The 22,126-nt window shown below is 58.6% G+C and overlaps 11 protein-coding genes across 11 annotated transcripts; 4 read left to right on the top strand and 7 right to left on the bottom strand.

Annotated features, from left to right (window-relative positions):
* Positions 1 to 3,498: 3,498 nt before the first annotated feature.
* Positions 3,499 to 4,018, bottom strand: LY79DRAFT_556881 (uncharacterized protein). Its single transcript, XM_060558049.1, has one exon. It carries the CDS (start codon positions 3,963 to 3,965, stop codon positions 3,738 to 3,740), a length of 228 nt encoding a protein of 75 aa, XP_060413054.1. The 5' UTR covers positions 3,966 to 4,018; the 3' UTR covers positions 3,499 to 3,737.
* Positions 4,019 to 4,246: 228 nt separating this feature from the next.
* On the top strand, positions 4,247 to 4,957 carry LY79DRAFT_670541 (uncharacterized protein; the record flags this gene model as incomplete). Its single annotated transcript, XM_060563794.1, has 2 exons — positions 4,247 to 4,538; positions 4,623 to 4,957. The coding sequence occupies 2 exons, from the start codon at positions 4,247 to 4,249 to the stop codon at positions 4,955 to 4,957; spliced, it is 627 nt and encodes a 208-aa protein (XP_060413055.1).
* A 724-nt stretch (positions 4,958 to 5,681) lies between these two features.
* Positions 5,682 to 6,774, top strand: LY79DRAFT_517598 (1-aminocyclopropane-1-carboxylate deaminase; the record flags this gene model as incomplete). Its single annotated transcript, XM_060554953.1, has 2 exons — positions 5,682 to 5,981; positions 6,052 to 6,774. 2 exons carry the CDS (start codon positions 5,682 to 5,684, stop codon positions 6,772 to 6,774), a joined length of 1,023 nt encoding a protein of 340 aa, XP_060413056.1.
* Positions 6,775 to 6,959: 185 nt separating this feature from the next.
* LY79DRAFT_633986 (uncharacterized protein) lies at positions 6,960 to 9,269 on the bottom strand (the record flags this gene model as incomplete). Its single annotated transcript, XM_060562221.1, has 2 exons — positions 6,960 to 8,709; positions 8,845 to 9,269. The coding sequence occupies 2 exons, from the start codon at positions 9,267 to 9,269 to the stop codon at positions 6,960 to 6,962; spliced, it is 2,175 nt and encodes a 724-aa protein (XP_060413057.1).
* A 3,150-nt stretch (positions 9,270 to 12,419) lies between these two features.
* Positions 12,420 to 13,458, top strand: LY79DRAFT_591020 (uncharacterized protein; the record flags this gene model as incomplete). The annotated part of the gene is made up of 2 exons (XM_060561224.1): positions 12,420 to 12,892; positions 12,966 to 13,458. The coding sequence occupies 2 exons, from the start codon at positions 12,420 to 12,422 to the stop codon at positions 13,456 to 13,458; spliced, it is 966 nt and encodes a 321-aa protein (XP_060413058.1).
* Positions 13,459 to 13,832: 374 nt separating this feature from the next.
* On the bottom strand, positions 13,833 to 14,399 carry LY79DRAFT_580565 (uncharacterized protein; the record flags this gene model as incomplete). Its single annotated transcript, XM_060560117.1, has 1 exon — positions 13,833 to 14,399. The coding sequence occupies one exon, from the start codon at positions 14,397 to 14,399 to the stop codon at positions 13,833 to 13,835; it is 567 nt and encodes a 188-aa protein (XP_060413059.1).
* Positions 14,400 to 14,691: 292 nt separating this feature from the next.
* Positions 14,692 to 15,503, bottom strand: LY79DRAFT_239923 (uncharacterized protein). The gene has a single exon (XM_060551734.1). The coding sequence runs from the start codon at positions 15,455 to 15,457 to the stop codon at positions 14,984 to 14,986; it is 474 nt and encodes a 157-aa protein (XP_060413060.1). The 5' UTR covers positions 15,458 to 15,503; the 3' UTR covers positions 14,692 to 14,983.
* Positions 15,504 to 15,512: 9 nt separating this feature from the next.
* On the bottom strand, positions 15,513 to 16,605 carry LY79DRAFT_704315 (uncharacterized protein; the record flags this gene model as incomplete). Its single annotated transcript, XM_060564979.1, has 2 exons — positions 15,513 to 16,354; positions 16,417 to 16,605. The coding sequence occupies 2 exons, from the start codon at positions 16,603 to 16,605 to the stop codon at positions 15,956 to 15,958; spliced, it is 588 nt and encodes a 195-aa protein (XP_060413061.1). The 3' UTR covers positions 15,513 to 15,955.
* A 1,303-nt stretch (positions 16,606 to 17,908) lies between these two features.
* LY79DRAFT_239994 (uncharacterized protein) lies at positions 17,909 to 18,886 on the bottom strand. Its single transcript, XM_060551735.1, has one exon. It carries the CDS (start codon positions 18,678 to 18,680, stop codon positions 18,057 to 18,059), a length of 624 nt encoding a protein of 207 aa, XP_060413062.1. The 5' UTR covers positions 18,681 to 18,886; the 3' UTR covers positions 17,909 to 18,056.
* A 923-nt stretch (positions 18,887 to 19,809) lies between these two features.
* LY79DRAFT_591021 (uncharacterized protein) lies at positions 19,810 to 20,680 on the top strand (the record flags this gene model as incomplete). Its single annotated transcript, XM_060561225.1, has 2 exons — positions 19,810 to 20,499; positions 20,618 to 20,680. 2 exons carry the CDS (start codon positions 19,810 to 19,812, stop codon positions 20,678 to 20,680), a joined length of 753 nt encoding a protein of 250 aa, XP_060413063.1.
* Positions 20,681 to 20,969: 289 nt separating this feature from the next.
* LY79DRAFT_556893 (uncharacterized protein) lies at positions 20,970 to 22,051 on the bottom strand. The gene has a single exon (XM_060558050.1). It carries the CDS (start codon positions 21,663 to 21,665, stop codon positions 21,315 to 21,317), a length of 351 nt encoding a protein of 116 aa, XP_060413064.1. The 5' UTR covers positions 21,666 to 22,051; the 3' UTR covers positions 20,970 to 21,314.
* Between the last annotated feature and the right edge of the window lie 75 nt (positions 22,052 to 22,126).

Here is a 22,126-nt window from a genome sequence, read left to right on the forward strand (position 1 = left end):
GATGCATTGCCTCCCGCTCACGTGAGGAGGCGTGGGGGGTTTGAAAAGGGGGGGGGAAGGGGGGCGAGAGTTTGACGGCAATCAGTTTGCCGCCGAACGAAGCCAAGACTATGGTCCTCCAGGCCCCGTTCGTTTCTCATATGGAGCGAAATCTCTTGGTCAACTGCTAGGACATACTTGGCAATGATGACGGCAAATGGTAACAAGAAGGTTCGGCCGGAGATGCGTCGCCAACACATTATCGTGTATCGTAAGAAGCATAAGAAGCATGGCGGTAGTCTTGCTATTGCTGCATTCTGACTGGCACTAGCTCGAATTCCGACTTGATGTCATGCGAAGCGGGGAAGCGATCTCTAGCGAAAAGACCCATCGGTCAAGCTGCATACACACGTGAAGAAGTATGTGGTATGAACGCCGAAGTAGTAGGCCCCCCAAACTGACCACCCGACGTGTATTCTGTTCTCGATTCAGCTTTGCTGGGCGATCAAGAGAGGTCTAGGTACGGACCTTGGTGTATCAATCACTTTGCTACTTACATTCCACCCCGACTGCGAGTTGGCCTCGAAAAGGCAGTAAACAACGTCTAGAATCCAAATGCTCAAAGGTCGTATTTCCTACAGCCTTGACTATTTCTTTGCGTCGCTATTCGGCATAGTGAGAGAACCTAGTGGTATAGTACGATATCCTCATAGGCCATTCTATTCGTCGTTTTCTGTCGCCGCTTGCTTCGAGGTTTGGGTCAGGGATAATCATAAGTGAGCTGCGTATCACTGCTTCGCTTCTCCTAAAAGATGCAACATCCCAGGTAAATTCATCTGGATGATTGCCAGCAAAGCTCTTCTTTTACAGCCGCTCCCGAAGTTATTCATAATGTGATACCCGCTAGGCTTTGTGGGTCATTCCGAGACACAACTTGAAATTACAAACCGGTGACCTGGCCAATATAAGGGCTTCTTGTGCAGGCCAAGGTGATCTCTAAAAGCCGAGTCTCTATCAAGAGGTAGCAAACTTGCCGAAAAGTTTAGTCTGGTTCCCATTTGGTTTGATGATACTTCAAGTAAGAAATGGGATGGTCTAGCCCGTGGCGACAACTACCGCTATGGATTTCTCGACGAGCATTTCAATTATGCCAGGTATACGGCCAGCTTTACGCAAACTCGTGCCTATAACATCTACTATCCATTGATGCCCTAATTGACATTTCAGCTCTAATCATCACGGAAACTTATCTAGAGCAATTCGTATCATGACCCAATACTCTGGTTACAGCCCAATGTTAGTTCGCTATTGCGTTCCTGTATTTGTCTCTTTTACATAGTATTCTAACATGTCAATACGAAAATAGCCTAGTGAAAGAAGGGGAGCATCTCGCACGATATCTCCCTGAACCTCTCCCATTTTCCAACCATTGAAGTCATCGGTACACGCCATGATATTTACCTCGCTGCGGAATAAGGGCCGCGCTATGTTTCGTGAAACTCGGTCTGAGAAAACAAAGTGCCGCCTTGGTGCTGAAGAAAATCGAATGTAACCCCATAAGCCATTACGATAACTGGCTGTCAGTTAATCTTTGTCAACGGGGTTACGTGATCAAAGATCTGGCGGCCACTAGTTGCATTGTCCGCTGTTCTCGTTGGTACCGAAGAATCAACAACATCCGCGCCGTGCGAGCCTTTCAGGACCGAGTCGCGAGCTACCGTCGATGCCGAGGTACACTGGCCAAGCCAGAAGAGCACATCCTGCCGTCGTTAGTCCATTTCGTTCCAGAACAGACTGAACCGAGGCCAGCAGAGTCGCTTTCATGCGCAATCACCTGCCATCGTCTGTCCCGTGATTAGGGGCGTCGTCGTCTCGGAAGAACGCACAGATGCGTGATCGGTCGGAAGGGAACTGCAAAGACGACGTTGCAAGGGCTTCGTCGTGACCCGAGCCTTTGGGCAAAGGCTGCCGAGTTTGCAACAATCACCACACTGCGGCCGCTCACCGCTCGAATCTGCGGGGGCCACTGTCTGCCCAGAGATCGGCATCCGACAGTCTGTCTCGCCGGGTGAGTTCTTTCGACTATTCACTTGGACTCTATTAATACAATTTTTTTTTTAGGTATGTTTACGTATGCCACTGCTGCTAAGATCGAGGCGAAGCTTCAACGACAGCTTGGCGCCGGGACGCTGCGCGGACCGTTGGAGAGAGATCGGCAAAAGGAACATCCAGCAGGCTCGGGGAAAGTCGTAGCGAACATGTTGTTGCTTGCGTAGAGAGGATGGAGTTCTAGATGTCCATTGAGGGCGGGTGGAGTCTTTGTTGTTGTTGGGCGCAGAAGAAAATGAGACTGAGGGGTGCCAAGACACACCCGCATCGCGAGATGCCTATAATTAGCATCGTGTACCCGCACCTCCTCAGCTGGCCCGGGGACACACACTCAATGACTATCGTTTGTTTGGGGTGGATGGGCGAGCGAAAGAGCAGAATGGAAAAAAAAAGAAGAAAAAAAGGATAACTTCGCTGCAACGCTTCCCCCCTGCCTCCACAATCATACCGCGTCGAGGATTGCGTGGACTTGACGAAGGCCGACGGGTGGCTGCAGTAGTTAGCCAGTCACACACCCGTCTTGACAAGACGAGTGAAAACATCTCACTGGCCGCTGGGAGAACGTGGTGTCGATCATCCGCAGCAGCGTCATCGGCTGTTGGGCAGGCAGGGTATCAGTGCTCTTTTTCGAGCTCTTCTGAGACATGGACGGACGGGAAGCAGGGAAACAGAGCAGTCGGGCGGGGGTTTTTTGTTCCGATGCGCCTTTTTGGGGAACTAGTCTCTTGCCACGTCGCCAGAAGAGCGGCGAGGAGATCTACGGTGATCGGATCGGAGGAGCAGCCGGTGATGCAGCTCCTGTAAGTCGGCTTGGTCTGTTTGCTTGGTCGTTGGTGAGCTGGCAAGGGGGCATGCGCGTCCCCGTGGCTCTGCTTCTCTTGGCGGGGATCTGCCGGCGGCGAGTGATTGTCATCTCAAGTGATGGGCGCAAACCCAAAACAATAGTTCAAAACCGTAACGTTTAAACAACTGGCAGAGCCGGCAGAAGAAGATCCAACATGGGGCACGATACCCAGTCCTCTCGGAAGAAACATGGGGGGGCCTCCCCCTGGTTCAGCACCAGACACGCGCCCAAGTATCTCCCATTTCGGCGGCTGGTCTTCCCCGAGCCATGTGTGTGTGTCCTACGGTGATTGGCATGCAGCCTCCCCGTTCCTTTCGGACTGCTTCTGCGGGTGACTCTCGGCGCCTCATGCGTGCGGCGTTGGTGTCGTGCCCGGACATCCTCCCGGCGTTGGTTTGGCCATTACCTCCACTGCCAAGAACTAGTACCGATGTGTAAATAGCGGTCATATCCGTAGGTATGCTTACTGTCTGTGGCACGCGACCCTTATCCTCATCTGGAAGAGAGGAGTACAGGCGGGCCGGCAAATTGTGCCTGTTTAGGGGGGATACCGGTACAAGGGTTACCCCAAGACGTGTTGCATTAAGCTTTGCTGGAGACCCCGGGGCCAGCGGAGTGGACAAGAAGAAGGAATAATACTGGCTGGCTCTGAGAGAGAGAGAGAGACGAAAGGAAGCCCCGAATGCCGCCTCCACCACCAATTGGGCCCTTTCAGATACACAACAGCGAGGCTCGCGGGCGGACGGAGGAACATTTCTGGTGTAGGTGACCAGCGCGTTCACGCTCCGGCTCACGCAGCAGACCTCTAGCTGACGGCATAAAACGAAACTACCGGGTCGCCAGCAACCGGGGTCTTGAGTCGCTGGTCGAGGCTGGGGCTGCGAGTGAGTTCTTGGCTTCGTTCATCGGAACCCACTTTTGGATGGCTGCGGTTTGACGGAGAGGCCGCGCAAGATGGAGACCTGCCCAGCGCCAAGCGTCCATCCAAGACCCAAGCCCCCAAGTGACGATGCGCGCCGGCTGTCCCAGACATTGCCGTGAGCTTGTACCCTGCGATGGGTTTCTTTCCGGGATCTTGTCTCGTTGGTCTTCTTCTTATTGGTGCCGGCCAATAAACATTTCTGCATCTCCACAGGAACAGAGCTGTTTCGGAACGTGGTTATATATATCTTGCATCATCCCGCTCATCTTTCATCGATCCCGGCCCTCGTCACTCCAATCTCATCAGTCGCCAAGAACTGAAACAGCACGCTTGCTCAAACAACTAGTTCCTTTCCACCCGAGTAATACATAATACACAAGTCAACCGCCAAAATGCACTTCAACCGCCTCGCCCTCTCCCTCGCTGCCGCCGCCGCCTGCGTCCAGGCAGACCTCCAGCTCGACAACGACGACATCCCCGCCCAGTGCGGCGCCGTCTGCCGGCCCGTCTACGACCTCGGCCGCGCCTGCGAGGTCGACGATGACCTGATCAGGGACGACCTCACCGAGGACCGCCTCGAGGCCCAGTGCTTCTGCACCAACACGAGCATCAACGTCTCGCAGTACGCCGCCCTGTGCGCCAGCTGCATGGAACAGAACACCCGAGACCGCGACGACCTCGATGGTGAGTATCTCTACCCACTTCAGAACCCCCCCCCCCCCCTCCTCCCCTTGGCGAGCTCACAGTTACTGATTTTCTTCATGCTAGACATCAGCGACATCCTGAGGACCTGCGGCTTCGCCAGCACCTCCTACGCCGCCACCGCGTCCTACGCCTCCACCACGCCGTCCGTCTCTGCCGCTCGCCCCACCAACTCGGCCCAGCTGACCACCACCATCGGCCCGGGCTCCGGCGTCGGCGGCGGAGCCTCCCCTACGCAGTCCTCCGGCTCCGGCTCCGGCTCCGGCTCCGGCAACAACAACGGCGGCAGCCCTACCAGCGGCAACAGCCAGCCCACTCAGACCCCGAATGCTGCGGGCGTCGTCTCTCCCCAGGGGCTCGGCCTGATCGGCGCCGCTGCCGTCGGTGCTCTCTTTTTGTAAGAAAGAAAAGGTGAAAAGAAGAGGGGAAAAAAAAAAACCGGTGCTGGCTTTTCTCTCTTCATGAATGATTGTGCCATATGATCGTTTTTTTTTGGGGGGGGGGGGGGGGCGTATGATTGGGCGAGATATCAATTCGGGTTTGGGGTTTCGCATCAACAGGCGCTATGGCACATATACCTTAGCATTGACAGTCGCTTCAGCAAATGTGTATGAGTTTCAAGGGGGTGCAGTCTTGGAAAAGGGCTCAATATAAGTCTTCAAGTTCCTCGAGTATCCCGTGTACCCGCGGTGGTCTCGTTTCGTCGCAGTCGAAGAAGCCTTCCAAAAGGTTGTGCAGTCAGTCTCAGCTTACGATGTGCCCGCTTGTGATTGTCAGAGCTATGCTTCAAAGCTGCACCTCTCGCCTCGGCGTTTTGGAGTACAAGCTTGGTTGTAGAAGATGGCCATGTTCTATTACCGGCCAAGGGTTACGGGCAACGTGTAAGCTGTCCGGCCTCGGTCGAAACATCGTTGAGCGTCCCGCTTACTTCATACGTCATAATAGCTAACTGCAGTTTTCTGGGCGGTGCGGAAGCGGGGTTCCGCTTACATTGGACGGGAACAGTTTGATTTATCGGCACTTTCTTCTATTATATCAGACGTTCCCATATTCCAGAAGGCGGCACTTCTCGGAAACTCTTGTCTGCAGGGCGTTCTGGAAGGCTGTATTGCCGAGCAGTGAACAATGGTCAATCTGCCGTATCCCTTCAGCGAGATTCCGCGTGTCCCGTTGCTCTACGACCGCCCGGTAGACATTGAACCGCTCTCGCGGCTGACCAAGGAGCTAGACAACGAGACGTCGGTATGGATTGCGCGCGAGGACTGCAATTCCGGGCTGTCGTTTGGGGGGAACAAAGTTCGCAAGTTGGAGTACGTCTTGGCGGACGCGACCGGGCAAGGGGCGGACACTCTGGTGACCACCGGTGGCATCCAGTCAAACCACATGCGCCAGACCTCGGCTGCTGCGGCGCGGCTCGGACTCAAGGTAAGCCCGCGGGTTCCACGGAGGGGGGACGTTTGGATTCGGGGGTGCGTCTACTGAGAGAGAGGACCAGGTTGCGTTGTATCCCCGTGACGCTGTGACATCGGACGATGCCGAGTACAGGTACGCGGGCAACATCCAGCTCAACGAGATCCTCGGGGCGGAGACCTTCCCCGTCGGCACGAGCGAGGACGATGCGATGGCAACTCTCAAGGAACGAGGCAGCAAGCCGTACAGCATCCCGTCCGGGGCCAGCACGCACCCTCTCGGCGGCCTGGGCTATGCCGGATGGGCTTTTGAAGTGCTGGAGCAAGAGGCCGAGCTCGGCACGTCTTTCGACGTCGTCGCCGTGGCTCTCGGGTCCGGCTCGACCCTGGGCGGCATGGTCGCCGGGTTCAAGCTCGCGCAGAAGCTTGGCCTGAAGGGCTCCACGAAACGCCTGGTCGGGTACTCGATACTGAAGCCGGCAGAGGACGACGTCGCCGGCCTGGTCCTGAGCATCGCGAGAACCACGGCCTCGCGCATCGGGCTGGACCCGGACGGGCTGACGCGCGACGACTTCGAAGTGGACTACTCGTTCCTCGGCGGATCGTACGGGCGCCTCGACGAGCGCACGGCGGACGGCGTCAGGGTGCTGGCGCGCGCGGAGGGCATCCTGACCGACCCCGTCTACACGGGCAAAGCGTTCACGGGGCTGCTGCACACGGCGAGGGGCGGCGGCTTCGCCGGCAAGAAGGTTCTGTTTTGCCATACCGGAGGCCAGGCCGCGCTCAGCGCTTACCCGAAACTGAGATAGATGGGCACTTCAACAGCAACCTCGCGATGACTCGGGATCGAGCTCAGGGGTTTGTTTGGATGGTATGTCTGAATTTCAAATGGTATCTTTTTTCTATAGAAAACAAAGGGAATATACTTTTTTTTAAAAAAATAAAGAAAACTCCTTTTTTCCCTTCCAACTCAAGCTCAGCCTACCACCCCTTTTTATTCGACTTCCCTCCACTTCCTCTCCAACTGTCTGATAACAAGCGCCCGCGTGCCGGACTCGGCCAGGATCGAGTTCGCCTGCTTCCCGTACGAGGAGGCTTGCATCTCAAAGCAGTTGGAGAGGCCGAACCCGGCTCCCGGCATGTTGCACGCGCCGGCGTTCTGCCTGGCGACGTCCTGGATCTGTCCCGCGGCCCCGCCGTTCGCCGACCCCATGGCGTTCAGCATCCGCTGCTGCCCCAGCGCCGCCTGCGCCTCCATGATCATCTCCCTGATCGCGGGGACGGTCTCGGCGTACACGGCGCGGCGGGCCTTGCACACCTCGAGGAGCTCCGACGGGTCGGGCGGGGATCTCGCGCAGGCGGCGGCGTAGAGGCGGCGCATGCGCGGGCTGTACATCTCGCACATGAGGCTCGCGGGCACCATGTCGCCCTTCAATGGCATGGAGGCGGCGAGGGCGGTGCCGCGGACGAACTCGTGGTAGCAGGACGGGCAGACGGCGCAGCCCTCCCACCCGTACCACCGCCGGTTCTGGAAATCCTCGTCGCGGGGGCAGAGGGGCAGGCTGGCGAACTCGAGGGCGTAGGACTCGAGGGGCTGCGTGTCGGCGGTGAAGAAGCCCTCGAGGAGCTTGCCCATGTACGAGGCGAAGCGCGGGCTCGCGGGGTTGAAGGAGCAGAGCGTCGTGGTGCCGGGGCGCACGCCGCACTTGGTGACCAGGGAGGACGCGAGGCCGAGGGGCTCGGCGACGGTGGCGACGCACGACGCGCAGATGCCAAACTCCTCGGGGTGGGACGGGAAGGTGTACCACGTCCCGTCCTTGATGCCCTGCGGGCCGCAGAACTCCTCGCTGCATGCCGCGTCGAGGGCGCCCCAGAAGACGGAGAACTCGCCGGTCTCGGCGGCGCGCGACATGGCGACGCCGACGTTGAAGTGCCCCAGCATGCAGTAGACCAGGCTGCCGTACCGGGAGGCGAGGTTGTCGCGGCCGGCGTCGCGCCAGTTGCGCTCCTCCCCGGAGCCGACGACGTGGTCGTGGTAGCAGGCCGCGCAGACGAGGACGCCGTCGTGGTTCGCGGCGACGGAGGCGGCGGCGGCCGGCGTGAACCACCTGCGGGAGCCCACGGTGACCTTCTGCCGCTTGGCGCAGGCCGGCATGGCCATCCGGGCGACGGCCTCCTTCGTGAAGCCGGCCCAGTCGTTCTCGGCCGCGGCGGTCTTGTAGGCTTTCTGAATGTACGGGGTCGACAGGTCGCACGACCACACGTCGGTGGGCGCCTGTCCGGAGGCCGCCTCGAAGTTTGCGGCGAAGCGGTAGGGCTGGACGTGGTCCTCGAAGCACGCCTCGCAGACGACCATGTTCGGCACGGCGTTGTTCTTGGGGCGGTACCACTTGGCCCCCTGCCCCCCCATGACGCCGTCGAGCCCTCTGCAGTCGGGGATGGTGCTCCTGTGGCCGAGGAAGCCGACGAGGTCCTCGACGCGCCCCGTGGCGAGGGTGTTCCGGAGGATGTGGTCCCTGATGCGGGGCTTGCTGAAGCGGCATACGCGGGGCTTGTTGTCGTCGCACACCTTGCCCCGGAAGTCGTGCTCGAAACGCGTGCCGACGAGGTAGTCTTCGTAGCATCTCGAGCAGATGGGAAAGTCCGGGGCGGTAGGGTGGGTGTACCACGTCGTGCAGAAGGTCGCGGGGCTGTTGATGCAGGCGACCACGCCGCGGCCGCGCTTCCTGCTGGGCGGGCTGGCCCTACGGGAGTTGGCGCGCGCCCTGGTGGGCGACATGACGGGCTCCTTGATCGCTGGCGGAGGCCCTCGCGGGGTCGCGTCCACCGGCGTGATGGGTTCCGGGGTAGGGTTGGTGGACGGGGGCGTAAAGCAGGACCTGTGGCCGACGGGGAAGTCGGGGGTAGAAATCTCGTCGCCGGGGGTCGACGGCACGGAGTAGATGGTGGACAGCATCGGGGAGGGAGCGAAACGCAGGTTCTGGAGGGTTTCTTCTAGGTTGTCAAAGTCGATGACGCCAGGCCGCTGCTTGGCCCCGGCGGCTGCTTCCACGGGGCTCGTCGCGTTCTCCGGAGGCGTCCAGATGCCGTTGGCAACACCGGCCTGAGCCCGGGCGGCGGTAGGCGCCGAGGTAGACGGCTTCTTCGGCGGCGGCTGCGCGGTCCCCTTGGGCAACCGGCTCATTGCTTCTCTCTGGGGCGGCGTTGGCGGGGGAGGAGGAAAGCTGGTGATGGCGCCGGGTCCCGGGCTGCGCAGTTGGGACAGACGGTTGGCGGCAGAAGAACCGGGCGAGGAGGCCGGCATTCTCGGGGGCGCCGATGGGCCGCCGGCGTTCGGTGCCGGGCTTCCAGGAGGAGGGACGTTGAAGCTGGTGTAAGAAGGTGGGCTGGGGTTTCCCGTCCACTGGGCCGACGGGGGCTGGAGCGTTGCCGAGACAGGACGGACAGGCTTTGGTGCCGCCAATGTGGTGGTGGACTGCTCGGAGGCCTTGAGTGCCGAGCCGGATTTCGTGACCGGTTGGGTCCGCGAGCTCCGCGCCGGGTTCGACGTGGGAGGACGGTGGGACATGGTTACAATCGCGGGCCGATACTGCAGACTCTATCTAGCGTGTACCCACAGACTCCGTTGCGGCGTGCAGGTGAGAAAGAAGACGATGGCTTCAATCTCTAATCTGGGCTGGTGCCAGATAACAGGAGACGGCAAGGACAGGCAGGCTTCGGAGAAACAAATAAGAGCCCAACGAGAAAGAGTCTTAAGACTATAGTATAGAGAGGGACAAGGAAAGGTCTTGCGGGAGTCATGCAGCGTGCATCCGCAACGGGACGAGGTGCATGTTAAAAGAAAGCTTCCCAGAGAGAGTTCGACACTGTTGCCGGGCTCATGGGAAAGGGAAGCGTCCTCCCAGTTGGTGCCCGATGGGCGGAATGCCGGGCCACCCGTGGGGACGGTCCACACCACCTCATGCCCGACTTACAGCGATCGCCCTGGAACGGATGGCGGGAGAGGAGATGAGAGAAGGAAAAGGAAGAGAGACATCCGCAGGGGTGTTGGGTAGGCAGAACCGGTTTGGCCGCTTTTTTCATTTCCCGTTGCAATGGGACGAGGTAGGCCGTGTTTACCCTCGGCGTCAAGGGGAGGGAGAAGGCATTGAGAGCACCAGGCACCGGAGACGCTCAGGCTCTCGAGCGCGGACCGTAGAAGAACCCAAGTGGCATTCCATGGCTTCGGGGAATTGTTTCCGTAAAGGCGGCCGGGGACTTGGACAGGGGCGTTGGCCATGGAATGCCGCGCGAGCATGCTGCTTCGGGCGTGGGAGTTTGATTGTTGGGCGTCAAGATGCGGCTGCTGCTGTTGTTCTGGAAGCCGAAAGGCAGGTTTTTCCACCGTGCCCTGGTTTTCCCATGGCATATCTTGGAGGTTGGGCAGCTCGCAGGGGCATGCATCGTTGGGATGAAAATCGAGACGAACGGCCCCTTCATGAATCGCGAACTGGGCTGGTCCAGCCAGTTTACCCTCCGCGTACGTAGTAAGCCAGTAACCCTCCAGTCAACAAAAGCAGTTCCTCTTCTTCCGTCGCTTCTCCCTTACTCCCTACCTCGGTCTATTCTCTCTCACCTTACCCTGACGCGGCATCAAACGACGTAATATGGCTGAAGCATCTAGACTCAATGGAGAGGGTCGGGTTCGCGCCACCTGACTTCCGAGTGCGGTGCATCTGCTACGTGAGAGCGGAAGCGATCGACGCGAGGCAAAGCGCGCCGAAAGCCACGCGGACGGGTGTTCAACCGCCCTCCATGCACGGAACGCGTCTTCTAGTGAGAAAAAAAGGAAAGGGGGTGTGTGGTGGTCATCGAGGATCTTTGTGTGCCGATACACACTCAGGCACTGGCCACAAGCCTCCAAGGGGCGGGTGGGGGATGAGGATGAGGGGTTGGTTGTGAGAGTGAGTTGGTGAGTAAGTGAGTGAGAGAGTGAGACTGCTTGGCAAATGATGAACTGCTCTATCCGTACTCTACCTACGCTTTCGTAGGGCAAGACACCGCACAGAGAGAGGCGCAAAGGACAAAACCTCCGGTGCCCGCGCCGAGGACTCCTTGGCGTCGAGCCAATACGCTAAGGTCTATTCTGCAGGTCCGGTGGCTGACGCACATGCTCGCCTTGGCTATCTCTTCCGTTTCTGCTTTGCGGGAGATAGGGATACCTGCTCGACGGGGAGGGGCTTATCCCATTAGGGAGAACAAGGCCGCCAAGCGTGCTCTTCATCGGCTCTTTTGGCTAACATTCCGCGGGAGAGAGAGAGAGAGAGAGAGCAAGTGAGCCAAAGAATGTGTTGTCTCCCACGCATGTGGCAAACAGCACGTCGGTTTCTCCGTGCATGCATGTGTGCATACGGTATATGTTCCAGCTGCTGACCAAGCCCATCTTTTTGAACACCATCTTGGCACCTTCGGACGATTTCGACTAGTGTTTTGCCGATGACGGCTTCAACTCCCAGGAAGCAAAACGATAGATGGCTCACCCGGATGGACCGTCTCTATCAGAATACCAAGATGATCCCTGCGCGCAATGTTGCCGTTCCATGGCGCGAGCTGCTTGGACGTGCCAAAGCGGGTTAGTTCCAACGCCCGTCACATCATCCCCCAGGTCCGGGAAATTATCACAACAGGGGTAACACCACTTTCGGGGCCTCTATATAGGCTTTTATTGATGGGGACGCCCAGGGTAGGGGAGTAGGGAAAGAGGAGCTTCTATCTTTGAAGGGATCATGGGTTCGTGTGACCGTTGAAGCTATCTGTCTCTGTCCACTTTTCGTTTCTCCCTCGCCTTTCCTCGCTCTCTCTCCCTTTACATTGAATTACGCTCGTTCGATTCCAGTCATTCATTCATTCGTTCGTTCGTTCGTTCGTTCGATCGATCGTCCGTCCGTCCGTCCGTTCGTTCAATCATACCGATCCAACCGGCGTCACTCGTTTCCGCCGTTGGTCCTCCTACTCGACGTGACCGGGCACTGGGAACACGGCGAAGCCGGCCCAGTTTCCATCGCCGCAGCGCAGCGCATCTGCGCTCCGGGGCGCGCCCATCCAGCCCTTTTGAATCACGGCACACTCGTTCAAGGAAAAAGACCTCGAAGGAGAGGTAGAAAAGCAGGAGGAGGGGAGAAGACGGGAGGAACAGAACAAAAAAAAACACACGCTCGTTTTATTATACCCAGGAAATCGGCCCGGCTCTACGAACATTCTTTCTTTCTCGTTCTCGTCCCGGCTAGGCCGAGATGAATGTGCCGGAAGCGCACGCGTAACACAAGACAGAACAAGCTCAGACACGAAGCAAGCGAACCAAACCTCGGAGGATCTTGCCGCCCGCCATCCTTTCGAGTTTGGTTTCGCAGCCCAGGCAGGGGGAACTGTGAAGGGGGGGAAGAAGTTTGGTGTTGGACGGCGGAAACAGAAAAAGATGATGAACGACCGCCCTCCCCTGCCGGACGAACCGGACCCGATCGTGCCCAAGGATATCCGGGCCAGGCGCGCCGTGCCGTCGCTGCGCAAAGCGCCCACCGTCCGCAGCGGCAAGGGGTCCATCTTCGGCAAGGCCTCGATCCCCAGCGTCTACTGGGCCGGCGACGACCCGACGCCCATGAACCACGAAGAGTTCACCTTCTACCGGGAGGGCACGCCGCCGCCCGACGGCGAGAAGGCCTCGGTGTCGCGGTCGCTGGCCTACCGGCAGAGCGTGTTCGACCACGACGACAGCGAGCCCGGGAGACGGCCCGGGTGCTGCGGGCTCAGGCGGGGGCCGTTCTGGCTGCTCATCGGGCTCATCGTCCTGATCGCCCTGGGGGTCGGCATCGGTGTCGGTGTCGGAGTGGGCGCGGACGCGGGTTCCGGGAAGAAGGCCAGCCAGTTGGATGAAAACGCCGGAACGACAAGGTATGGTTTGATGATTTTTTTTTCCCCCCCATCGAGGTGCCGGATGTGCCTCGGCTAACAAGCAAAACTGCAGTCCCTCGCCGACTCCTACGGCGACGACCGTGCCGTCTCCGACGAAACCGCTGATTGTTCCGACGGTGACAAGTTCATCGATAACCAGGAGCTCGGCGCCATCGGAAACAGCTTCGTCGACGGTCATGACCACGCTGGTGACTTCGGCAACCGGCTCGACCACGGCGGCGTCCCCCACGGCGACTTCCGGCCCCAACTCCATCTGCCCGGAGGCCGACAACACCATCTACCACGTCATCGGCTCCGACAAGAAGTTCCTCCGGCTCTGCGGCGTGGACTACTCCGGCAGCGACGGGGCCATAGACATGTTCAATGTCGCAGCGGTCAGCATGGGCGAGTGCATGGAAGCGTGCGCGAAGGCCGCCCAGTGCACCGGCGTCTCGTGGGGCAACGTCATGGTCGACGGGGAAGCCCAGCTGCGGTGCTGGCTCAAGAGGGGTCTGATGAAGCCACACCCGGCGGTGGCCAACTGGAACTTTGCCATTCTGCAATGACGGAGGTCTTGGCAATGACGGAGGTTTTGGAGGGGGGTGGAAGATTCTTGTAGGTTGTTTGGACGATGTGTAATGATAATATCCACTGTTTAAAGACATGTCGTGTACGGAATACAGAGATACCACGAGGAACTGGCGCATTCGGAGTCATGCTAGACGACTTCAGATTGTACCGCAATCTCTTGAGGTATTTGTCTCTTTTAACACTATTGTAGTCTGTCAAAAACACGGTGAACCCCGTACCCAAATCCTAATAATCATCATTACCCTTTCCAAGCGTGTCATACCGACGACCTATGAAGAGCCTCATTTGAATTACCATTTCCATATCATTTTCTTTCTCGTTCCGGTGTAAGCCAAACGACCTTTCCCATCTACTGAATGGCAGCAACAACGAAACCGGCCATGGCCGCCGCCGCAAGAACAGCCCCCGTCTCCCTGGGCCCGGCAGCATTCCCAACGCCGTTTCCGGAGCCGCCGCCGCCGCCGCCGTTCACCGGCCCGGCGCTCGTAATCTGTGCGACGAGGGAGCTGCACTGTCCCGTCCCCGTCGGCAGGATGATGTCGGCGACGCCCGGCACGTCGCTGCAGGCCTGCCACACGGCGCGGAAGTCCGAGAGGTGGTCGTTGCGCCAGGAGGTGTACGACGAGGCGTAGGTCGAGTAGGCGGAGCCGACGGAGCCCGTGATGGTCGGGTCGACGCACGGGTCGGTGATGGTCGCCGAGCGGGCGAGGTAGGCGGCCACGTCGGCGGGCGGGGTCGGGACGCCGTCGGTGATCTTGGGGAGGAGGGACGTCGCGACGGAGTTGCAGGCGTTGACGTCGCGGCGTTCCAAGAAGGCAGCCTCGGCGGCGGCGCGGGCCTCGCTGGCGCGGTTGGGCGCCTGGACGTCGTTGGTTGTTGCGGTAAGGCCCGCGAGTACAAGAGTGGAAGGACGCATTATTGTGATTGTGATTGTGATTTTTGAATTTGGCTGAGGAGCTAGCGGGAGAGAGGGGGAGAGAGAGAGCGAGATAGAGAGATAGAGAGATAGAGAGGTTTCGGGGCACCGGAGGTCTGATATACTGGCGGAAAAGCTCTTCGTTGAGTCCAGGCGGGATGATGATGCGGCGTGATGACGATGTTATCGAGTGAAGGCACGGCCTGCAGTCGTCTGATATCCCAGTTGCCTCCCGTGAGAAGACGCCCCCGTCTTATACCAGCATGATGATCCAGTCACCTATACACTCGTGCCCTGCGCCGTGTGTGGCTTAGGAATGGGCTGATGCCTCCCCTCCTTCGGATTCGCGAGCTGCGGTATGCGGCCTGCCATCATGGGCGATCTTCGATCTGCATGCACGCCCGGGTACAGTGAGATGGCTTCCTCGAGGTATTATCCCGCAAGCAAAAGCCTCGCAGAGAAAGCAGTATGCCTAATACAAAGTAACTACGAAGATGGGCTGAGAAGGGGAAACCCGTACCTCTACCAGGCCATCTATTCGCCCCCCGCCCCCCTTTGTTCATCTTTCCCCCTCGTGCCAGGACCTATAGAACGCGCGCCTCGCACAGCCACCGCCGTGCCGGGCGAGCGCGCTCAGGAGAGGCGAGAATGGACTTAGCGGCAGAGGAAGGGGGAAAAAATCCAAAACACCAAGAACTTGTGGCTCTTATCCCATTGGCATGCGCAAGGCCGGGGGACGAGACATCCGTGGTTGTGCTGGGCAATCCAGGCAGCCCCATCCGCCTCCCCCGCGTTCTACTTCGGCCCGGAGTGACGGACGGATGGTTGCGTGCACCGCGGCCGATGCATCTCATCCAAACGTACGTTCTGTCTTCCGCTTGACCAGTGTCCGTTTTCCTTGTTGAGCTGGGATTTCCACACACGTTATTACGCTCCTTGACGATTGGCGTGGGAGGCCTTTGGAGTCCTCGCTCCCTTGCCGTGCTAGCAGAGGCGAAGCAGCCGGTAGTATCCGTATTGTGCTCATCAACCCTCAAAGCGGATGGCGCGATGATCATCGCCAAGTTGCTTTGACCGTGGACCGACGCTTCTTCCTCTCGCGCGCGCGCCCCCCTCCGAAAAAAGTAATCCGATCTTCGGCTTGAGCGACTTGCTGCACTTCTTCGTGGTGTAAACCTCATGCCTCGGCATCGTCATCGTTATGGGTGGCTCGCTACGTAATTCTGCGTCGTCCATCCATTCCAGTCGCGCTTTTGCTCGTTATCCTACATGCCCACCGCCGCCGGTCTCAGGGTCCTCCCGAGGTGCAGCTGTCCAGAACCTTGGCGTCGGGCTCCCCGAGTGCCTTGGAATGCCTCGCGTGGGACCCAAAGAGCCCCATGAACGGAATGATTAACAAGAATTACGCCCGGTGCGCCAAGTAAGGAACATTTGAACCGCGTAGCTGTGAGACATCAGCGCCATGTTGATGACCATCATCTTGCACGGGTACCCGCCTTTTGGCTTGTCGATTACGCACTTCATGGGGATGCGTCCGCTTCACGCTGTCGCGCATGCTACGGGTGACGGCGGGCGAGAGCAGGTGGGCGAGCGTGCAGAACCACGCGAGGTCGGTGACGATCAGGAAGTGGTACGTCGATATGCTGCCATCGGCGACATCTTTGATCCCGCCAAACGAGCACGGCCAGGCCGGTCACAAGCTGGAGGTCGCTGACGGTGTTGACGAGATCGTAGGCGACGAGGGACTGCAGGTCGGGGTTCGTGCCGAGGCGGAACATGAGACGGCGCGTCGGTTCGGCAACGTGTTTTCTGGCGAACCGGTCTATCGGGTTGCAGGATTGACGCGCCTCGTTGGTGCGCCCTACGACGAGGCAGAAGGTGTGGCCAGGCAGAGGGTGATGAAGGCCGTCACAGTGAAGGTCGCTATACCCTGAAATCGCAACGTTAAAGATCAGCTAGCGGCGGTGTTCTCTGACGGGACGACTTCTCATTCTGGCAGAAAACTTGTCCGACTTACACCCTTTCCTGCAGTATCGGGCTCTGGCTTCATCTTGGGGCAGCTGCAGATGGCGAAGTACCCGCAGGAATACTCGTGGGCGTTTATTTTGTATATTGGCCCATCGGTCGACTTCCGACATTGCAACAAGGCATCTGGGTACTCGTAGTGCGTCTCGCGCATAAACGTGGTTCCCGAGGGTGCAGACATCGTGAGGTCTCGTCCGTCGGTCGCCCACACAGCGTCCTTTGGCATGGTGCGCCTATCGCCAAGGATGAGTAGAAATGGGCCCATGCTATATCTTGGCGGGCGACCATCAACGAAGCTGCTCTAGGCAAAGCAACACGGCATCGCTCGAACGATAGGCACTGACGCCGGCTCCGGAACATTTCTAGCAAGCCACAGCGCATATGGCTGAAAAGTCAGCGCTGGCTTGAAGACATAGAGGCCTCATCCAGCTGGGAGCGGGCTTGATCATCGTACAATGTTTCATTTCGTCAACCTTATTGAAAGCTTGACAAGAGGAAGATGCCATTTGCATCTCCCGAAGACGGCCATCTGCTCCTCGGGAAAGCAACGGACTACAACTCTGGCGGAGTGGGGCGTGTCGGGCCTTGAACCGCTCCACCCGGACCGGGGATACGTCCGGACCCATATACAAGCTTCGGCCTGCCGGTGTTTCTTAGCCGGGAGCGAGCTAACCGTTTCGTTCCCAGCAAAGCTTGCCGGACTTGTTAGACGGGAGACGGCACCCTTCTGGAATGCATGAGGGATTGATGGGACGTTCCACTTGCGAATCCGTTCCCAAGGGCTACAGCCACCAATTGCGTGTGTGGCCAAGAAATTACACCACGTTCAATCGCGTGCGATTTTCTGAACAATGTGTTCCGCTAAGCTTTTCCCCACGGCGATGGGCGGCGTCAGCTAAATTACGGCAATAGTGCTGGTGAACGATGGGCCACGCGGCATTTTGATGAGAACCGCGCACTGCGTACCGGCAGCTGGGATGAGGTACGCTGTACGTCCGTCTACCTATACAGACCTACTCAATTCCAGACGTGTTGAAATTCCCAGTGACCGTGGGAACCGCTGTCCCAAGCTAATCATGGCGGCTGCTAATCTGTTGGATCGGAGAGAAGAGATGGGTTTGTGGAAACGTCGGAAGCCATGCATTAAAAACACACTTGGAAACCCCGAGTGGGGGATTCCATCTCCGAATGCTCGTCCTCACGCCAAAGGAGAAGAGAAGAAGCAGGGCATCCCACGGACTCGGCTCGTCCATGCCCATCGGTCTTTGTGCCGGCTTGCTTGCAGCGAACTTGCTCCTTTTGCTGTGATATCAACAATCCGAGGCGGACAGTATTGATTGCCCTGCAGCGTTTGACCCTTTTGTCCACATAGTAGGAACCTCCCAAGGGTTCAGGAGTGCATTGCATCTCCTACGTCCTCCGTCGCATGAGCCGCCAAGACCTGTCCCCTTTCCTCTCTCCCCCCCCATCTTTCTCACCTGAACATAGAAATTGAGTACTATATTGGGACCCAATCGTACGGCTGAGATGCCGGGCACAGGCCCGCTCTGCGGCGCAAGGTTTAGATGTTTAGCGCCCATGACCCTGCGTGGGATCCACGATGTGGGCACGGGGGTGAGTCCTCAAATGTGTTTAGTTGACGATCGGGCGAGGAAAAAACAGAGAGAAAGCAAGAGGAACAAACGACAGGGCAAAAGGCCTGCTGCTGCTGCTGCTGCCACGGCCTTTCTCCCACGTCATATCAGCACCCACCTCGGGAAGAGTGGCGGAGCGGATGCAAGCCTCGGGGACGTGATCCGAGACTTTGGCCACGTGAAAACCCGAGAAGCACTGCGAGATGGAAGCCAAATCAGGCAGAGAGCGAGGGGTCCACCGGGGCGAAGTCCGGTCTGAGGTTGATGACAAGAGATCCGCCGAGCTGAGATGCGTATCCAAGGCGGGGGTTTCATGACCGCCACCGAGTCGAATTACTGGCATCCAGGTTGGCACCGAGGAATTCGAGAATTGATCTCGCTGGCCTGCGATGATGAGCAGTGGAATTCGAACCCCCTCGGAGGAAGGCTCTTGAAACAGGACGGCTGCATAGGACGGCAACTGAAATTTTCCAACTCGGCTCACCGTGGATGCCGTCCAGGTGATTTGGCAATTTTTGTTTATTTCTTTTTCCGGGAGGGCATCTTCCCTACGCTCCCGGCCGACCTCTTGCTTCTCGCTTGCAAGGATGCTCCGGACGGGCATACTCCCCATCAAAGCCATTGGAGATCAACGAAGCCGGTGAACCGAGATGGGATGATGACGATGGAGGGATCCAGAACAAATCGCGGCGACAAGCGGCGGGAAGGATTTCTGAGCTAGCTCGACACTGATGCTCCGAGAAGGGGGAGGAAGATGATGAAAGTGGTGGGGGGGACCGCCGCCTGAGAGATGCGCGTGGTCGTGGCGCCGTTTCAGCAACAAACCCCGGTTCAGGAGCAATGATGGCGATGCAGGGGTCATGCCACGAAGGCGTCTAGTGAAGGGACGGGGGGGAGGGGGCCACAGAGACCAAGCCGAGAAGATCTGGATCCAACAGCAGCGCGTCCCACCGAGCCTCACTCAGATTAAACATCCAGCGGCCGTTGTCCGTTGCGGGAGCCCAGCCCGCCAGACGCCCAATCGCTGTCGTTCCCTGGATCTGGAGGCGGACCGGGGGCCGTTGGCTGCCACATCATGTTCCCGGCCTGCGTGGATGGCCTGCCCCCCGGTCTCTTGGACGCGCCTCGGTGGCCCTTGGAGGGCTGACGGGAGGCTTCATCTTTGGTGTATTGTACCTGACCCTCGCCGTCATCTACCAGTGAACAACCCCTGTGAGCTTGTAGAGGAGCGAAAGCTTCGGCCGCGACAAGCCGTCTTACATAGATTACGACTCCGGGGGTCCGTACCCTGAGCCCGTACTGGGCCCGTCATGACACCACCCCAGCACGCGAGACTTCCAGCAAGGAGGGAGGAGTGAGGAGGAAGAGGAGTAGTGACGACGAGATGGGACGAAATTACGATGGAAAGAGACGGGACGGGGATGGGGCGAGAAATATACTCTGTACATTGCTGGCCACCGGCGAAACCGTATAAGAGCCTCCTCCGTGCCGCCGTCCACATCTTGGCCGTCCCCTCTGGTCTCCCCTCGTCTCATTCCAACCTCGTTCGAACTTGCATTCACTTTCATTCATTCACAACGCTCTCTTTACGCTGTGCTAGCCACAAGCCATTCTTTTCGTACATAACTTGCTAGTAAAAAAGAAACATATCCTACCACTCACACACGTCTCCCATTCCTTCTCCTCCCCTTCTCCCTAAACGAGCTCCAAACCAAACGCTTTCGAACAAGAAACCGGAAACCAGTTCCAAGATGCAGGCCAAGATTCTCGCCGTCCTCTCCTTCGCCGCCGCCGTCTCGGCCCACGGCAAGGTCACCTCGCCTCCTCCCCGCGTGGCCGGCCAGGCGTTCCAGGAGGCCTGCGGCAACACCCTCCTCAACACGGAGAAGTCGGACCCCTTTGGCAACATCCAGGGCCTCGCCCAGCAGGCCGGCAGGAGCCTCGACGCCTCCAAGTGCGACCTCGCCCTCTGCAAGGGCTACAAGTTCGCCGACAACGCCGCCAACGTCCAGAGCTTCGCCCCCGGCCAGAAGGTCGACTTCAAGGTCGACATCCGCGCCCCCCACACCGGCGTCGCCAACGTCTCCGTCGTCGACACGACCAAGAACTCCATCGTCGGCTCGCCCCTCATCTCCTTCACCAACTACGCCAGCACCAAGACCGGCGTCGCCGCCAACAACACCGCCTTCAGCGTCACCCTCCCCCAGTCCCTGCCCGCCAGCTGCGCCACCGCCGGCAACTGCGTCCTCCAGTGGTGGTGGGACTCCCGCGAGGCCGGCCAGACCTACATGTCCTGCGTCGACTTCACCTCCGCCGGCTCCGGCTCTGGTTCTGCCGCTCCCGCCCCCGCGCCCTCTGCCGCCGCCCCCACCACTCTCCTGACCTCCTCCGTCCCCGCCGCCACCAAGCCCGCCACCCCCGCCGCCTCTGAAGAGCCCAGGGTAAGTCCTATTCCATCCCAGCGTCCGAAGCTCTCGCCCCTCGAAGAGAGCTTCGAGGGGGGGGGGGGGCAGAAACACTTGATAGTGGTCGAACACCGGCTAACCTTGCTTCATACAGTCCTGCAACAAGCGTCGCTCCGCGAAGCAGGCCCTCCGCCAGCGCATCCAAACTCCATTTTAGAGTTTTCGGAGAGAAGGAACACAGGTCAACCTTTTTATTTTATTCTCGTCCTTGAAGACGAGACGAGCCGGAAACAGGTGCAAAAAACAAAAACAAAAAAAAGGTTTCACGCCACGGGCACGGAACCATGGGCGGAAACCCCCCAGGATAACTCATGTTCTTGTATAAAGTTCATACTTTTTTTCTTTCTTCTTCCATGTTCAATACTTGGTTTACATAAACTGTATTTCTTGACCAACTCCCACCATGACATGTCCCCTCCCCGATCTCGACGCGCACACCGTGACGAATTATGTTTTGACGTGAAACGCAAAAGTCGAGATCGTCCCTGAGCAGGCCGGCGATGCGAGTAACGTTCGCTTGGGCGGAGAGTGCGATGTCGAACGTCCCGACAAAGTTCGCCATCTCGTCCGAATCCTTGGTTGTTCTTGACCGGTCCGTCAACCCGTTCCTGGTCCCATCGGGAAACCCAAACGCCGACGTCCCTTTCGTTCCACCATCGCATCATGCGCAACCTACTCCCTTTAGCCTTTACCAAATCGAACGACGCCCGCGAGTCCCATCCATCGTTCGGCGTCGTCCGGAGTGATATGTGTGTAGCGATGGCAGTGGGCCGGACAAGATATGATCGCTCTTAGCGACGGTCAGCTAAGAGGCAGGGGGGGGTGAGGGATCGGTTATAACTTATAAGCAGAAAACGGAACATCTCCACCAAGGCTTGCAGATCACCCTCCCCAGACCCTGTGTCGCATCCCGCTCCTCGGCTAGAGCTTCTTCTCATCGATGGCATAAGCGACAGCAAGCAGGAAAAAAAGAAAAAAACAAAAAGAGAAAAAGGGCGACTTCGGTACTCGCATCCGATCCGTCCGCACTTGCGAGCAACCCCTCCCCCGCCTCTGCCAAGCGTGACTCGAAACAGCAAAAAGACGGGAGCCAGGAGAGGAGATGCTGAAGCTTTTGGAGAGGGTGACCGGACAGCAGGCATTCCCTTCGTTCCGCAATCGGTGACCGCAGCGGCGGGCCGGGGGTCGCGGTAGCATCGCCTTCGGAGCCCGAGCTCAACAACGCCGTCAACCCCTCACGGGATGACGCGGCTTATACACCAGCGATCGATTGTCGATTCCGTCCCTGCTTCCTTCCTCGTGTCGTCGAGTCAGCCGTCGCGGTAGCCCTACAGCTTTAGGCTCTTGGAGCTGGCTGGAATTCTGCCGCCGGGCTAGTCGGCAACCCTCCTGGACGCGGCGACGACGACGACATCAGATGGGCGCAGGGAAGGGAGGGGAGGGGTTCGTCCAACTACGAGGAACATGGTTCATTTATCCCTGAAGAAAAAGGAAAGAAAAAAAAAAAGGGAAAAAAAAACCCCCCCCCAAAACAACAACAAACTTTGCGGGTATTGATCCCGATAATCTCAGTCGCGACTCGATGACGGCAGCGCCTGGCGCT

This window comes from Colletotrichum navitas, assembly GCF_030913465.1.
Source record: "Colletotrichum navitas strain CBS 125086 chromosome Unknown LY79scaffold_38, whole genome shotgun sequence".
In the NCBI taxonomy this organism is placed as follows: domain Eukaryota; kingdom Fungi; phylum Ascomycota; class Sordariomycetes; order Glomerellales; family Glomerellaceae; genus Colletotrichum; species Colletotrichum navitas.

Bases quoted from the DNA above. Each gene is read 5' to 3' on its own strand.
- LY79DRAFT_556881 (XM_060558049.1), bottom strand. From the start codon at position 3,965: ATGTCTGGGACAGCCGGCGCGCATCGTCACTTGGGGGCTTGGGTCTTG.
- LY79DRAFT_239923 (XM_060551734.1), bottom strand. From the start codon at position 15,457: ATGATCATCGCGCCATCCGCTTTGAGGGTTGATGAGCACAATACGGAT.
- LY79DRAFT_239994 (XM_060551735.1), bottom strand. From the start codon at position 18,680: ATGGCTTTGATGGGGAGTATGCCCGTCCGGAGCATCCTTGCAAGCGAG.
- LY79DRAFT_556893 (XM_060558050.1), bottom strand. From the start codon at position 21,665: ATGCCTGCTGTCCGGTCACCCTCTCCAAAAGCTTCAGCATCTCCTCTC.